A 17,778-nucleotide genomic window follows, 5' to 3' on the forward strand; every position below is an offset into this window, starting at 1 on the left:
CCTAAATATTACAGCTTTAAATAATAAACGGTACTTCAAGTTTCTATATTGTTTTTATTAATTTGTAAAAGTAGCCCATTCATGTGAAGTGTCCCCAAATTGTTTATTGGCTGAATCACAAATTTGATTGTGTAGTAGTAAAGTTTATAAGCATGGTTTATTATATAAATCTGAGTACCTTTTTTTGAATTATTTCGTCACGACATGTTTCGGCTACTAAATAATTAAAAAAAGGTACTCAGATTTATATTCAAAAAGTAGCCCTAAAGAAAAAAGACAATGGTTTATTATTGCTGGAAACATGGCATATCATAGGCTGGGGAAAGATTATGATATTCTGGCACAGTATACATACAGTATGGGAACTCGGCTAGTACCCTGGCGCAAAAATCCGCCATCTTGTTAGGAAGTTCCGCATTGTAATAGTATTGATGGGAGGTTCGGATCACTTTACTGATCCGGATCAATTGATCTCGTTCACTGCCGCGAGGCAATCAGAAGACCAGGATTGGAACTTCCTAAGGTCACGTGACGTGTCTAGTATTTGCGCCATGTAAAAAGCATTGGTTGGATAGGCGTTTGATTGACAGTTTCCATTCTGTATCTATTCTTTGATTCTGGGTAGTTATTTTAACAGTTGCAATGACTTTATTACATTTTAACAGTTTCTAATCATAATATTATATTACTTAGCATACCTGTTGAGGACAAATTGAATTAGTTGATTATCTTATAGTGTAGGTGGTTCTGGGTTTAATGTTTTTATGTAAATACATAATATGGTATAAATCACAGTATGGTACATTATTTTATAATGATGTAATGGAATTTAAAATGGTTATTCTTAATGTCAAATATTGAAGAAATCTTAGTGGTGGTTGGAGTTTTAAAATATATTCCATAAAATATTAAGTTGATTATTGATGATTTGGAATAAAAATTGACTAGTATGATTTGATTCAACAATAAGTATAATTAACAAACAATAAAATATACTTTATAAAATAATAAATATATTAATTGATGAATAATATACTTGACAAATTAAAATATCGCACCTTGGGAGGAAGACTGTTACAACTCGAAAATTGTCAATTTTGAGCCAAGGGTGTATTTTAGTTGGTTTCCATGCAATTTATTCGATGGAAGACTGTTCCAATTATTCTATAAATCACGGAATGTTCAGTATTCCCATTTTTACAACCGATGCAATCATTTACAGTAAGACTGTGCCATTTCGATTAGAACAGGCTTCCATTCCAATTCATCCATATTATGAATAGAAACATAGATACAGGCCACTTTTAAGAAGTAATAAATGAACTAAAAAAGTTGGAATCAGAGAAATTGAGTTATAAGAGCAAAAAATCAAGTTTGAATACCTATGAAAACTTTAAAACTGCTCTCCTGAATAAACGATTTTTTTAAGTTGGAACGATCTTCCTCCCGAGGTGCGATATACAGAAAGTTCGGAAAGTCACTGTGCACTATATTTATAGAAATGAAATACTTGGTGCACAGTGACTTTTCAAACTCTATGTATTTGAGTACACATAATCTAAGTCTAAATCGGCTGTGTCGGGCACATGAAAGTTCAATTCTCCATACTTTTCACGGGAAATTTAATTGTCATAATATCTCCTAAACCAGCCTCCACGACATCCCCAGGTCTGATAGGTCCGTTATTACCGGGTGATCCAGTCAGTATCAGATCGTTGGGCTCCAAAGTCATGTATCGCGAAGTGTACGATATCATTTGCTCCATGGTAAACACCATATCCGATAAGAGACAGTCTTGTAGTAGCTTGTCATTCACTTTACACCATATTTTCAACGAGGTGGGGTCTTTTAGATCACTTTTAGGGATGAATTTGCTGACTGGGCAAGCTGTGTCGAAACCTTTCCCAAATGTCCATGGTAGTCCCTTGGCTCTCGAATTTTTCTGAAACATGAAAAAAATTGTAAGGAATACAATTTTAAGTTATCCAGTCAGAAAACTAAAATAATGGCTTTTAAAGGCAAATATCCTATAAGATCAAAAATTGTGATTGACAATAAAGTGCTGGAACAAGTGTCTGAATACACATATCTAGCATGAGACATAAGTTACAAAGATTGGATACTGAAAAGAAAATAAGGAAGTTCCAAATGATTTGTGGAAATATCAGCAGGACCTTGGGCAAAAATCTGGTGTCGCGCACTCACACAACTTTCCTTGCCGTTATGAAAATTTATCACCTGACGCTAGTGTTCCCGCGCATCTCAAGTCTACTATTCCAAGATCCAAGCCAGCTGTTGACAGGACTATAACGCTGGAGACACACGAGGTCTGCTATCTCTTCATAGTGAATGATTTAATAGAATCAACAGTTGCCAACAGTTTGCAATTGAAATAATAACATTTTATCGAATTTCGAGCTTATTTTAAATTCTAGGTGAAAATGTTACTGATCATTAATTAGAGATTTTCATGCTCAATCTTTTCCATTTGTAATTTTTTGTTTAAATTGTATCTGAAGCCTGATAATTGGGAATCTAAAATCAAACTTTACCTAGATGGGGCGAAGCTCCTGAAATTTTTACAGATATGGGACTTGTGGCAGTTGATAGAGCTTAACAATGACTATTTTAGGTATGATTTTGATCAAATTTTCGAGAAAATCGCAAAAAACCCTTTTTTTGACAACATTTTTGCAATTTTAGCCGCCATCTTGAATTGCATTTGATCGAAATTGTTCGTGTCGGATCCGTATAGGGGAAGGACCTTAAGTTCCAAATTTCAAGTCATTCCGTTAATTGGGAGATGAGATATCGTGTACACAGACGCACATACACTCTTAAGGTGCGTACAGATATACGCACCGCGAACATGAGTAATTCACTTTTAATCAGCTGATGCCAAGCTTTTTATATCTGTAGCTTACCGTTTCTGTAAAAATACAGATATAATCAGCTGATTAAAAGTGAATTGCTCATGTTCGCGGCGCGTATATCTGTATGCCTCTACATCTTCATATCACTGAAAAAAGTTAAGATTTCTGTGGAGAGTATGCGACTGCGTAGTGACATCTACAACTTTGACACCAGGGGCAGATACCAGGTCGACATTCCATTCACAAGACTGAGCAGAGTGTGGAATAGCCCTAGCCACCTAAATGCTAGACTTTTCAACAGGCTTCCGGCACAGCTAGGTCTCTACCAAACAAGGAGTTTCTCCGGGGCACTTATCATTTTCTGAACTCCTATGTGTGAAATGAATGAGTTTTTCAGTGTTCCTGAAAGAACTATCAATGTGTTTTACAAAAGTACTTGAATATTACTGTGATATTTTTGTATTTTAATAGACTGAAATCTATATTTATTAAAAACCAATTGCTGTATTTGATGGCTTAAAGGCAATAAAAATCATTTTTTATAATTTACCACTTGAGTGTAGAGTGCAGGCAGCCGAGATGAGATTTCTTCGCAGAACCAAGGGGTGTGATAGAAGAGATCAGGAATGAGGATATTAGAAGTGAGTTAAATATCTACAGTCTGAATGAGAGTGGCGCAGTATCGGCATAAATGGAAGGAGCATGTCAAAAGAATGCCTGCTGAGAGGTTTCCTTTAAAATTTTCAATTATCAGCCATTAGGCAAGAGAGAAGTTGGCGGACTTCGCAAAAGATGGCAATAATATTCATTTCATATTAACCTTAGAATAGGATATTTGAATAATAGTCCAGTCAAATGGTTGCTTTTCAGGAAACAGCCCCAAAAGAATTCTCTCGACGGTTCTATATATATTTTGGGGCGCTGAATACGAATCTGAGATTTGCTGACACGCCAGAAGGCGGCTTCACCCCCAAAACCCCCAAAATGTCGGGCTTTTTTCAATTTTCCCATTTAATCTCAAAAACCTTGAGTTTCTCAAGAAAAATCATTCTAGACAAAATTGAAGAGAATAGAATTACTAATAAATTGAGTGGTCGCGCAGGTTTTTACCATTTTTGGTTCCGGAGCTACGAATTTTCAAAAAAGAGGTATTTTTCAAGGGTTTTTTAAAATTATAAACATAACAAATCGTAAATAGCTGCTGAATGTGAGTCGGATTAGGCTTTAGCCTAATCCTTGATCGTAAGAAGAATATTATAAAAAAAATTGTTATTTTTCGAAAATATAAAAAATTTAACAGTACTCTGTTCTGTCATAATTTATTATAAGGTCTAGTGGATACATACCATATCGTCAACAGCGGTTAAATCTAGAGCTAAACAATAGCCAGCAATGTGATCCATCACTTCACTTGGTTTTATATTTTTTCCTTTCTTTCCTATAATCACTCCCAGCTCCACTTCTTCATAAACGTCGAAGTCTTTTGGAACCTGCAAACATTAAGCATAAAACTAATTCAAACAACTTTCAAATAGACTTGAAAAAGAGTGATTTCTCATCAAATTAGCAATAATATTGGCGTAAAAATAATACAATGTATGGCATAGAAATGGAATTTTGTAATTCTGTAACTCTATTACATTTTCTATTAAGCAAGATTTGATGGTAATCACAAATATATTTTTGGTCTAATATAGAAGTTTTTGCATCAATACGGTATACAAGTTGTAAGAATTAGAGAAAGCCAAGTTCAGACAATATTTAAATAAAATCATTGCGATTATTCAGACTAGATTATGAAAAGAGAATAAAAATGTTCTCGGAGAAGTAAACACCTCAAAATCGAATTACCAATAAAGTTGAGATAGGAAAGAATAATTCAATGAATTTCGAAGTTTGTACAGAGTGGTGCTGAGGAAACGCATGCTTTTCGAACTGTTAGTACTCGGTGACGGGAGGGGGGATTGCCCTGGAACGAATGTTGGCAGACGGCCCATACTACGCCTTTTCAGTTGCTATGAGCGTTGGAACGTACACCATCGTGTGTTCCTTGTAGAGCAGCTTTTTAGAAACAGTGAATCTGTAGTCACAGTGTAACGCTTCTTGGTCAATATTTTAGAGTTGGGCGTCGAGGTGCAATGCCTACATTTTCCGGAATATGAACTGAACGGGGAAGACCAGGTGGTCTTTTTTCATCACAGAACTAGTACTTCTAAACGCTGCAACCCATCGGAGTACAGTATTTCGACCAGGCATTGCACCTCGACGCCCAACTCTAAAATATTGACCGAAAAGCCTTGCACTGTGACTACAGATTCACGGTTTTTAAAAAGCTGCTCTACAAGGAACACACGATGTTGTACGTTCCAACGCTCTTAGCAACTGAAATGGCATAGTATGGGCCGTCTGCCAACATTCGTTCCAGGGCAATCCCCCCTCCCATCACCGAGTACTAACGGTTTAAGTAATTTAGACTCACCTCAATTGTTTGACCTTCCACTATATAGGAACTAGTAGGTTTCAGAAACATCACCGGAAAGGTTGGAGTTTCCAAATTCCTTTCTCTTATTAACGATCTGTAAAGAAAAATATTAATTTATAAAACTAGATATTTATAATGCTTTGGAATAATTCGAATTAACATATTTATTATGTGGCACATTTCAAAGAGAGGGGTGTGTGTAGAAGTGACAAGTGTGGATGGTGAGTTGAATGTGTGGGGCCCGGTTGCACAAAAGCCGGTTAAATTTTAATCGTGGTTAATTTCACAAGAACCAATCAGCAAAGGCTTTTTCAAAAATACGCTTTACTAATTGGTTCTCGAGAATTTTATCACGATAAAAATTTGACCGGTTTTTGTACAACCGGCACTATGCCATCTTCAACACATCTACAAGACTTTTTTTCAAATATTGTGCGATGCGAACGTACTTAAATTAAGCTGTAATTCAATGACAAAATTGTCAAGTAGTTCAACTTAAACCCTTTCATTGGTTTTCCTAGTTTTGATTCCATTATTTGACGCTATTTAACCGCAGTTAAATAAAGTACCGGTATTGAGATCACCAAATTGAGAATCCCTAGATTGAGATCAATTTTAACGTATAACATTCAATTTGACTAACTCAAGTTAAATAATTCAATAAAAATACCTATTACCCTATTATTATTATTATAAATTTATTGATTAGTGCTAGAAAATTTATTTATAATAAGCCTACTTATAGTTTTGGGCTGCACCAAATTGAGAATCCCTAGATTGAGATCAATTTTAACGTATAACATTCAATTTGACTAACTCAAGTTAAATAATTCAATAAAAATACCTATTACCCTATTATTATTATTATTATAATTTATTGATTAGTGCTAGAAAATTTATTTATAATAAGCCTACTTATAGTTTTGGGCTGCACCAAATTGAGAATCCCTAGATTGAGATCAATTTTAACGTATAACATTCAATTTGACTAACTCAAGTTAAATAATTCAATAAAAATACCTATTACCCTATTATTATTATTATTATAAATTTATTGATTAGTGCTAGAAAATTTATTTATAATAAGCCTACTTATAGTTTTGGGCTGCAGCTACTATCTTCTTCCCAAGCTGAACAAAATTTTCACACTCCATTGTGGAATATAGCTTTGGAACCAATGTACGCACCAAATCATTAAGAGAAGTTTTTAATAACGATGTTCTTATCATTTTGAATTTTTTATCTTAATTAGAAATTATGTAACTTGAATTGTTTTTCAAACTATCTTTAAAAGTCAACTAAAGAATAAGGAATTAACGGACAGCCTACACACGTAACCCTATAAAGAAATAAAATATTTTCACCGTGAAATAAATATTGCAATATAAATTAAAATGTACAAGCAAGTAATTATAATAATAAATTAAAAGTATTATTGATTATAATAAATTTCAATTTCATTCCTTTTGAAGCAGACGAAAAAATGCCAGCTGATGCCGAATCTGCAAAAAGAAGAACGGGTACCAGCCTTGAAGAGTAGACTGTCAGAAATTATGTTTTTTAATAGTATAACTTGAATAAAGGAATTAATGAAATAATATTTATATGTGAATTGATATTTCTACTCAATTTATATTATATATCTATTTTTCATATATACTATTTAAAGAGAGATGACAAGAGCTTTTCTCACCTTAGTCTATCTGCGCGCAATAAAAGAATGGTTGTAGTTTGTCAAATGTTCCTGAAAGCATATTACATACAGAGCTACTGGTAAGCGTTGTCAATTTTCATAGAAATATTTTTTCTATAGCAAGCCACTGAATAACAATTTATTGAGGTTTGAAAATGAAGTAAAGTTTCAGATGAGTTTTAAAATGGTATTGTGAACATATTTAAAGGACTAGAAAAATGTCTCAAGTATTTATATAAATTTATAATTCATATTTATTTTATATTTATTTATTCAAGGGTGCTGAAAGCAGGGCTTCAGGCATCATTGCAATTCTTGAATGATGGTGAGAGGGTTCAAAATAGAATATTGAGTGAGTCTCAAAAGAGGTCAGCAGTTTTTAGAATGATAACTCATGACATTTTTTGGGTTTCTAATTCAAGGGGGCAATTGGTTTTGGGTATTCCTGATTCATAAATTTTGAAATGACAAAACAGGCATATACTCAAAAACTATCATTCCAATTGTAGCCTTCAGCTTGTGTTGTGGCTGTGTACATGCCCTCTTTGCTGAAAGGTATGTTGGCCTGTTCTCAACAGTAAGGAGCAAACTAAACTGACTATAGACTCCTAAAGTCAGACTCAGTCTCAGTCTCCTAAAGATTGGCGCACAGTTCTCCAGCCAATGAGAATAGGTGATGATTTGGAAAACCTTCTTGGAGCATGACCCCATAGCACAATGCTATAATTGATATGGCTGTGGAAGAGACCATGGATTGTTTGTAGTAAAGAAATACATTTCGTTCACTCTGAAGCTGTAACCAGCTAACCACTTACCGTACTCTAAAGAAACATGACCTCCCAGTATGCGCATCAAATATGTGACTATTGACAGTGTATTGCATATCATGTCAATGTGGCATTCATCATGAATCCAAGCAGCTTCATACTGCAATACTTGAAAATTGATGATTCCATCTCAGAGTAACTGCAGAGTAGATTTTGTGTCTTTCTTTTCTTGAATGCAGGTTTGTTCGCCCAGAATCAACCACTGGTAATCTCCAACAAATAGGCAGATCTGTAATTGAAAGATTAAGTTTATAAGGTTTGGAGCTTAGGTAAGCTCAGGTTGACTTCGGTGTAGAAATTATTAGCATATTGATATCCAATATCCAAGCAGTCCATAAAAATATTCATCTCTTCAAGCACAATTTTCGATCAGCTAACTAGTTGTCCACTCTCAATTCAAACAATTCTTATTTTCTTTGTCCCAAACTGGTAAAATCAAGGAGTTTTCTTACAATTTTCTTAGATGAATGCTCAGTCAAACTCATTTTCCTGCAGGAATAAGATTTCCATTCCAAGATTATTCAAGTTTTCTAGTTTCTAGTTCAACTCTGAATTATTTACACATCACCTGTTTAATTGGCGTTTTTTCAAAAAACTCAATGTCACCCGTACTTTAGCGCTCCAGTGTCAATTTACGAAAACTCGGTCTTTAGTGTGACGTCACAAGCAGTATTGACTTCCTGTGTGTTATTGTCTGTAATAATTAGTTTTATTTCAATTTTATGTCGTGTTCAGTGACATAATGATTAATATGGAAACAGAGAAAATCCTAGAAGATAGCATAAGTAATTCACAGGTAAGTGAAGTCATCCACATTCATAATTTTCTGTCATAGTCGTACTTACACCTCTCATCAAGGGTTTTAGGCTAGACATTCCTCCATTTTCATTCGTTTATTGTTATTTATTATTATTTTCAAGCTCTATACATTTTAATATATTTGAATTGAGCCCTTATTCCTTATCGTTCAAATACATTCTAATGAGTTTATAACTGAGTATGATTTGACGTTTGCAACTCATTGTGGTGAGGTTATTAGCCTATTGAAGTTCTGTCAACCTACCAACAATTCATTATACTAGCCTATTTGTTTACTTTACAAAACACCTGAGCATCAGTTATGTGATTATCTTTTTTTAATCTACACTTTCCACTCTGTGTGTTATTCATAGAATCTTTGTTTCTTCACTTGTTGTAACATCTGAATCACAGCAATCCCAAAATCGATATTTGATTTCAAGATTTATTTCATTGGTTTAGTGCCAATCTATTTAATAAATTTATTAAGACGCATCCTTGTTATACTACTTGATTTACTATAATACTAGTTTGCTCAATTTTGAAAGATTTAAAAATGAGAGTTTTCAAGGAACCTGATAAGTGCGCATTAAGTTTACATATTTTTCCTACAACCCGTCCAGTATTGTAAATTGACGCTATGAATCCCAATTCATCAATCGTAGACTTGAAAAAGCTTTTATCACTCAACTTATTGACCTGTCCTAGGATAGGTCTAATTGATTAATTCCTCAAGTGGGTAATGGATGGAGAAGAAGGTACCTATTTGAGGATTTTTCCTCAGTCAATGGTGTAAGTGCACGTCCAGTGCCAACATACCTATTATCGAATTTTTGGTTGGGATCGATTTAGTATGTTATTTTGAGCACAAAATAACAAAAATTAAACGGCGCTCACTATTGTTTTTTAAATAAACTAAGTTCAAAGTAGCACAATTTTACATGCATTTAACCTTAGCTACTTATGGTTGCTACTTATAGGTTATATGCATGTAAAGTTCTGCTACTTTGAACTTAGTTTATTTTAAAAACAATAGTGAGCGCCGTTTAATTTTTGTGATTTTGTGCTTAAAATAACATACTAAATCGATCCCAACAAAAATTTTGATGACAGGTATGTTGGCACTGGACGTGCACTTTAGCCATGTAGGTAGGTGTATTTATTCTCTACTCAATTTCTGACCAAGGCTGCCTTGAACGTTCTTAAATTTCTATCTTAAAATAAAATGAACGATTTGTTGTTGTAGTCAGATCAATAATTACACTTTAATAACCTCTGCTTCATTCATTACCCACACTTGTGGGATCGATGGCATCAAAAGACTCAAAACACTTAATTCAACTCAGATAAGATTAGTGTCCTGCTGTTGATTGTCCTTTAAAAAGCCTGTTTGAGAAACAGCTCCTCTAATAATCAATAGTCAACTTAATCAATATTCGTTAGTTTGGAACCCACTTAAATTTCCATTCATCTCTCATCAACATCCTACCTCAGAAGCATGATTCTCCCTTTGAAGCCTGTCGATTTTTCTTTGAAAAGTCCGCTTAAGAACAGCCCCTCCAACAAACAGTTAACATAATCAATAACCGGTAAATTGGAACCCACCTAAATTTCCATTCATCTCTCATGAACATCCCTCCATCAAATGCTTAGGTAGGAGGACTTACATCGAATTTGATCCTCTCCAAAATGGATGGTGTAGGTATAAGGACTTATCAGGAATGGAGATTCCTTCAATTTGGTGTATTTTGGTTTGTTTGTGTGTAATTTGACAATTTTCTTAAATACATTCTGTATTATGACGGTTGAGGTCAAGAAACCCAGGGTTCGGGGTGGGTGGTTTGTAATAAAGTGCAATTTATTCTTGGTCGTCTCGTGACTTGAGTGGTGTGAATGAACTCTTGTGGAGAAGGAGCTGCTCCAAATTCCTTGAGATTTGCCTGTGCTATTGAGAAAATCAATACTGTTGTAGGTCAAGTGGGTAAATCAACGATAACCTGCAGTTGAGTGCTGTACTGCAACACTTTACTATTTTAAAAACTTGGTAAACTTATTTCCCCTCCTCTCTTTCTCCTCTGTCTGTCAGCTTGGGAAATGTTGGCAGCTTGGGAAATGTTGGTATAGATGTAGTACAGTATTATAACCTGAATAGAATAAACTACGTCTTTATGTTTGGGTCGACCAAATATCTGTGTTGCCAGATTGTGTAGCTGCAGATTTCCCATGCAAACCGATGAGACTGATGGCAAAGTGGCAACATCGCTGGTGTTATAAGATGCAGAGTTGTCATACTGGCTTGCATGAGGAAGTCTTAATTTAATACAAATTTCATAACGATCATCGTTAAATACAAATTTCATCAGTTGAAATCATAATTCATTATATGGCTATGCACAAAGAGTACCTGCTAGCTGATAACAATGATTTCTTCTTAAGGCTTGGATATTGCCTCTATCACACTTCTATTAAGTCTCAGTATGTTTCTTATAACTTGACAATATTATAACTTGATTATAATATTATAAGTTGACAGTTTCTTAGAACAATATCGACAAGAAAAATAAAATCAACATAAAATGTGGCATACATGAACGTTTCTGCATGTCAATCTTATTGGTGGCAAATAAATGAATGTTCTCTTGCCTGTATTGCAAGTGTAACTCATTAGTAATATAGAATTGTAATTCTATATCCATTTCCAACCTAAATCGTGCTAGAATTAGAATGCATCTGTACGATAAATTTCAGTAATAAATTCAATGTGAATATGTTTGATTCTCTAGAAATATAAATACTTCCTATCATAATAACTGGACTGCTGTGTGGAAAATACAATCTAGTAACTTATACAGTATTTTAAATTAGAAATGTTCAATTGACAGTAAAAAATTTATAGAATTTAAAATCTAATATTTAATATATGGTACAGGCATCCTTCCATGAAAATATTTTCTCTAACATGGTGGAAATAAATATAATTTTAGAAGTTTTTACATTGTCGTACTGCACTTTTCATTAATAAATATTTGAATATTATAAACCCTCTATATATACCACTAGCCGGCAGGCTCGCTCCGCTTGTCTCGTCCGTCTAGCCAGGGGACTCCGCCCCTGCTGAATCATCCAGAAATAAAACCAGATTTTTTCATCTGAGTCTGCTTCCTCCCGTCAATTAGTCAGTTCAGACCTTCAGGCTCGATTCGAAACCAACCAGTTTTCTGGTTGATAAACAACGCAGAAGACGATGGAAAACGCCGACTTTGGGCTTATTGCTGGCGAACTTTTGAAGCACTCTCTACAAAAAAATGTATATTTTTTAGCTGAGCCTCTGTACCGAATATGAACGATTTTTATCCATCAGTACTTGAAAAAGTTCTTAAGAGATATGTACATGTGTGTAGCTTAGGGTTGAATAAATCTATTTGGGCGTATCTTTAGCGTCATTTCGAAGTATTTTCGGTACAACATTTGTACACCTCAGTTGAGACAGTGTATCTAATTTCAAACTTTTCTGTCTATTCTTCTTCTTCTTATTTGACATTACAACCCAGCGCGGGTCACAGCCTCCCTCAATTTCCGCCTCCAAGCATCTCTGTCCACCGCTGCACTTTTCCATCTTCGCACCCCAATTACTGCTGCATCCTTATCCACTACGTCTATCCATCTTGTTTTGGGTCGCCCTTTCCTTCGCCGGCCATATATTTTCCCTTCCATTGTCATCTTTGGGGGGTAGGCATCGTCAGCTCGTACCAGGTGTCCTGCCCACCTCAGCCTGCGAACTCGCATCACAGTGGCTATATCTGCATACTGGTACGGCCTATAAAGTTTTCTGTCTATTAGTTTTCATAAAACGGAGGAAAAGAAGAAAAAACTGATTTTGGGCTTATAATTGGCGAAATTTTCAAGTCCTTTAGGTTAGCGGAAAATCTGTACCAAATTTTGACATTTTCTGTTTATTTATTATAATAATATAATATTATAATTTAGATGATATAATATTATATTATTATAATTGTGAATGTTTTATGAGAAATAAATTTGAATTTGAAAAAAAATTGCTCTAGATACAGCTAAGAAAATGCTGATACGCTGGAAAAATTCCGATTTTTGGCGTAACTTTGACGTAATTTCAAAGCCCTTTTGATAAAACATTTGTGTACTATCTTAGCTGAACCTGTGTACCAAATTTTAACATTTTCTATCAATTATTACTTGAAAAAGCTGAGGAAACGCAGAAAAAACGCTGAGAAATCACATTTTCTGGACGTATCTATGGCTTGATTTTGAAATCTTAAATTTTAACATCAATTATTACTTGAAAAAGCTGAGGAAACGCAGAAAAAAACGCTGAGAAATCGCCTGTTCTGGGCGTATCCATGGCTTGATTTTGAAATCTTCTTAAGACAAAATTCCAAACTCTAGCTGAACTTCTGTAACTTACTAAATTTGAACTTTAGGCTCATGAAAAAGCCTGGAAAACTATGAAACCCCGTCTAATTTGATAGCGATTTTAAAAGTCCTTTCAATTTTGATTTGCCATCTATTCATTTGCTCTCGAGTTGTTAAAACGCAGATTTCGGGCGTATACTTGGATTTTTTTTAAATCCGTTCTTAGTGTAGTGCGTCTGTAGAGGGGCAACTTTTTTAGATTAAAAAAATGTGAACAAAAAAAGTGTAACATTTCATTTATTTATTTACGATAAAATGACACTGATGTAATAATATTGGTAGTTAAAATAATAAGATAGTCCTTGTGCTATTTTTATTCTTAATTTATAGGTAACACAGTCCAAGATAATTTGACATACATGCCAAAAATGAATGTATTTGGTCTATTAGATTTTTAGTTCTGTTGATGGGTTAGTGAGTGAGTGAGTGAGTGAGTGAATGAATCTGTGCCATTTTGCTCTTCTATAGATTTAGAACAGTGGCACCACTAAATCAATGTTCATTTAAATCAAGATAAGCCTTATTTATTAACATTTCTTCTTAGCTCCATTCATACAATTCCCTTATTACTATCTCGTCTCATTGTAACGAGATGCTATACCGTTTTCCCATGTATATGGAAGTTATCCTTCAGATGTTCTCGATTTCCGTTAAAATACATTCATTCAGTGAATTTGGGTGCAACTTATTGGATACAGACGTATTCGAATAACAGAGCAGTGGTACTGAATTTGTAATGCGGTCGAATTACATTGCAGATCTTACAGCGACTTGAATAATTCATTTTTTGCTGCAACTGGAACAAAATTTGAAATTATTCAGCAAGAGGTTCTTGTGCGACCTCATTCAGCATTCAAAACTTCCAGGCTCCTATTTGCTTGAAGGCCATCCTTTCGTAACACGAGTCTGTGATAGTTGTCACATCTGTGTCTTTTTCGTGAAGTTTATTAGGAAAACTTGCATTTTCATGAGGATCGATGGCAGATTTTGGTCGGAAATATTCAAATAAAATTCAAATTCAAATTGGTTTATTCATAAAATATTACATATTCACAAAATATAAAAGTGTTATAAAATTACATGAATAAATTCTCCCTGTCTGGATGATTTGTCCGTGTGCAGGGAGGAGTCGCAAATTATCAGACAGAGGGCAAACACTAGCAATAATAAAATAAATTACAAACTATGAATAATAAATAAATTTGAAAGCATAATAAGAGAGTTTATTTTAATAATAAATTTTAAAACTTAAGATAGGAAAAATACAATAAATAAATAAAATAAAAGTGTCAGCTCGACGGCGGTTAAAGGGCTGAGTTGGGAGTAATATAGCTTTATTAGCGTGGTACTGTGTGTATTATTTGAATGGTATTTTGTGTTCAGAACTAGAAATATTCATCTATATGGAGAATGTAGAAGAGCCTCCGCAGCATCTGAACCGATGCAGAGAATAGGTCATGTTATTGGAACTGCTTATTTGTTGAACATTTTCATGAGTTTCGATGGAAGAATTTGGTTGGAGATAGGTCATGTCATTGCAACTCTTTATTTGTTAAACATTTTCATGAGTTTCGATGGAACAATTTGGTTGGAAATAGGTCATGTCATTGCAACTGTTTATTTGTTAAACATTTTCATGAGTTTTGATGGTAGAATATGGTTGGAATTAGCTCATACCACAGATATAAGCCTGATGAATACTGTATCTGTGGTATATTCTCTGCAGGCTATTCTAAAATCTGTGTGTATTTTTGTCTGTGATCATACTGTTGCAACTTTGATCATGGAATAGAGCTGGATTTTTCCATGGGCTTCACATATCATTTCAGTATCGTTGCTATTTCATTTCGAATTACTGTGGTACTTTTCTGTAAGTTGTGTAATTCTGAATGATTGAATAAATAAAATAGAGTAAATATAAATTACTAAATCAGATCACTAAATACTAAACAATCTAGTGAAATTGTAAATGAGTGGAGAATTAGGAAAAGAATGAGTCCCGATTTTGAACGATAAGTAATAAGTGTATTTTCAGTAATATGTTATGACTCTGAGTTATTTTCATATGATTTTCCTAAATATTCGGTGATATTGTAATTCGAATGTATTATGCTATTAACTTATCATTATAAAACTTGAACTTCATTTTTTTGTATTGTTATTGTAAAGTATTTGATTGACGATGCTTATTGCTTTTTGTGAAGTGTTTATAGCGAATAAAAATTCTTGATACAATTGAGAAAGCAATGGATAATTTCTAGGCATGATTAGGGATAGTGATTAAGGGATAGAGTACTTGAATAATTTTTTTATTTGCCTATTTACTCATGTATATTATATATTTACTTGAAAAAAACTTATTTTTTAAGTTACAAAATTTGAAAGTTTGCATAAAAGGCCGTTACACTTTTGGTACAAACTGAATTTAATTCGATTCTGTATAACGTTTACTGTCAATATTTTGGCAAACGTTTTCACATTTATTTGACCGAGCGAAGTGAGGTCTAAGATTCAAGTCAACGGTTTGGCATTTCTCTTAATGTTTAAATGTTTAAATTTACGGCGAAACGCGGTAATAGATTTTCATGAAATTTAACAGGTATGTTCCTTTTTAAATTGCGCGTCGACGTATATACAAGGTTTTTGGAAATTTTGCATTTCAAGGATAATATAAAAGGAAAAAGAAGCCTCCTTCATACGTCAATATTGGAGTAAAAATCAGACTATAGAATTATTCACCATAAATCAGCTGTCTAGTGGACTATAATACTACCCGTTCAAAAACAACGAACATCTTGAAAATGTATCTTTCCATCAACGTTGTAGACAGTTGCAGTCAGACCTGATAACAGCGCTCACACTCACATTCCGGGACGACACGTCACGGTACGATAGGACAGAAAGCTCTATGTTTATTAAGGATTTTTTCTAGACATTTTAAATTGATAAATTATTTATTAATTTTTGAGAAAACAACAACAGGGTAATGTAACTTACTGAGCGCGAGGTCTACTGTTCACAGAACTACTAGTAAAATAGTATTATAGTACACTTTAAAATTAATAAAATAATAAAACAAGACTACAATTGTAATTACTAGTTTCGGTGATCACACCATCGTCAGGTTATAAAAATAAATTTCCAATAAATGTTTACTAATCATCTTAAAGATAGTCTCCACATTTTTTTAAGGATTGAGAATGAGATTCTTTTCCTCTGCACTAAATCACTTCTAGATGCTGGTCCTACATTGTTTTTCATTGTTCCGTCATATCACTATCTATTTTATTTATCGGCTACGGGAACTGGCTGTTTTCCGGGGCAAGTCTGCGCATGCAGCCTATAACTGAACGGTCCGTTATAATGTAGGAAACGTGTGACGTCACCACTCTAAGTTCAAGTTCACTTTCAGGATTGCGTTCGGCTTTTTTGAAAGGTTTCAGCGGCCGGACTCCACTAGACACTATAATGAGGCTCACTTACAGCTGTCAGCAAGGTTAAAAGGGGGAAGCAATGGTGGCATTTACAAGGAATACTGTCCGTTTCAAGTGATTCTTACTATAGTCAGATTTACTTCAACGAGTCAGCATTGGTTGTATAGGAATCAATGGTGGCATTTACAAGGAATACTGACAGTTTGAATTGAATCTCTCTACAGAGTTGCAGACGAAATAGTTTTTTGTCGCGGCGAATTTGGAGGCCATCTTGTTTGGACAGGTGGTGTTAGTTTGAATTGCATTGCAATTCCCGTAGGGCGGTATTGTACGTATGCCTTGGATAGATACTACAGTGTTTCCTTCCTGATGCACGAGAATTTATCTTCCTACTATTGTTAGGTTGGATTATTTCCTTGATTAGTTTGTTGAATTTTGTTGGTAGGAGTGTTTTGATCCACGTTGGTATTTCGTGTACACAAATTTATAATAGGCTATTGTATTTTTACAAGGTTTGGTATAGTATGTCTGATAATTATGTAGTTGAATGAAAAAGACTAAGAAATTGTCAAAAACCACAGATTTATTGATACTTAGGTTTATTGACACTCTGATAAACAAACCTTTCTAAACGGTCTTTCTAAGTATCAATAAATCTGTGGTTTTTGACAATTTCTTAGTATTTTTCATTCAATATGAATAATTACCACAATATCAACTTCTCAACTACACAAAAAGTGAAAATTATGTAGTTGGTGGAATTGATTGATTCGCTGCCTTTAAGATTCCTATTAAGTTAATAGTTAAGATAAAGGTAAAAATTGTTTGTAAATTTAATATAAATTGTTTATTAAAATAAATAAAATTTATTTCTTTTATAATGAAATTTTTTAAAATTAATTTAGTTATTTTATTTCGTTTATACATTGATACAGACAATATCATTCTCAACTATGAATTAAAAGGAGCAACAGGCTCAAAGCCCAGAACGGTTCCTTTCCCAGATTTAGATAGAAATTGTTCAAAAATGGGTTATGTTTACACTTCATGATTTTTGTCCAACTGAAAACCTAGGAGGGCGAAGTTAGGGCGCAGCCGGCCCTCTCTTACACTTAACCCTCAAAATGAAAGAAAATTGTGAAAATAAAAAGAATGAAAGAAAATTGTGGAAACCAAGTTATGAATGTACAGTACTTTGAAAATATATGTTTGATAGCCCACA

The 17,778-nt window shown here is 34.0% G+C and overlaps 2 protein-coding genes across 4 annotated transcripts in view; one reads left to right on the top strand and one right to left on the bottom strand.

Moving 5' to 3' along the window:
* Nucleotides 1–958: 958 nt before the first annotated feature.
* Nucleotides 959–6,870, bottom strand: LOC111052454 (acylpyruvase FAHD1, mitochondrial). 2 transcript variants are annotated; one of them, XM_022339134.2, is made up of 4 exons: nt 6,448–6,870; nt 5,353–5,449; nt 4,220–4,363; nt 959–1,942 (listed from the first exon to the last, which is right to left on the bottom strand). In XM_022339134.2, exons 1-4 carry the CDS (start codon nt 6,582–6,584, stop codon nt 1,595–1,597), a joined length of 726 nt encoding a protein of 241 aa, XP_022194826.2. In that variant the 5' UTR covers nt 6,585–6,870; the 3' UTR covers nt 959–1,594. The 2 variants fall into 2 exon arrangements, with proteins under 2 accessions (XP_022194826.2, XP_039282344.1); XM_039426410.1 differs by lacking the exon at nt 6,448–6,870 and adding an exon at nt 6,095–6,113.
* A 1,415-nt stretch (nt 6,871–8,285) lies between these two features.
* The window catches only part of LOC111049173 (beta-TrCP), a 103,392-nt gene continuing 93,899 nt past the window's right edge, over nt 8,286–17,778 (top strand). The window contains exon 1 of one of the 2 annotated variants that reach the window (XM_039426393.1): nt 8,286–8,671. In XM_039426393.1, the coding sequence (XP_039282327.1) occupies nt 8,618–8,671 (54 nt within the window). In that variant the 5' untranslated portion in view covers nt 8,286–8,617. The remainder of the gene's footprint in view (nt 8,672–17,778) is intronic. The other variant, XM_039426392.1, reaches the window with a different exon arrangement.

The sequence above is a fragment of the Nilaparvata lugens genome, chromosome 4 (genome assembly GCF_014356525.2).
Source record: "Nilaparvata lugens isolate BPH chromosome 4, ASM1435652v1, whole genome shotgun sequence".
Taxonomy (NCBI): domain Eukaryota; kingdom Metazoa; phylum Arthropoda; class Insecta; order Hemiptera; family Delphacidae; genus Nilaparvata; species Nilaparvata lugens.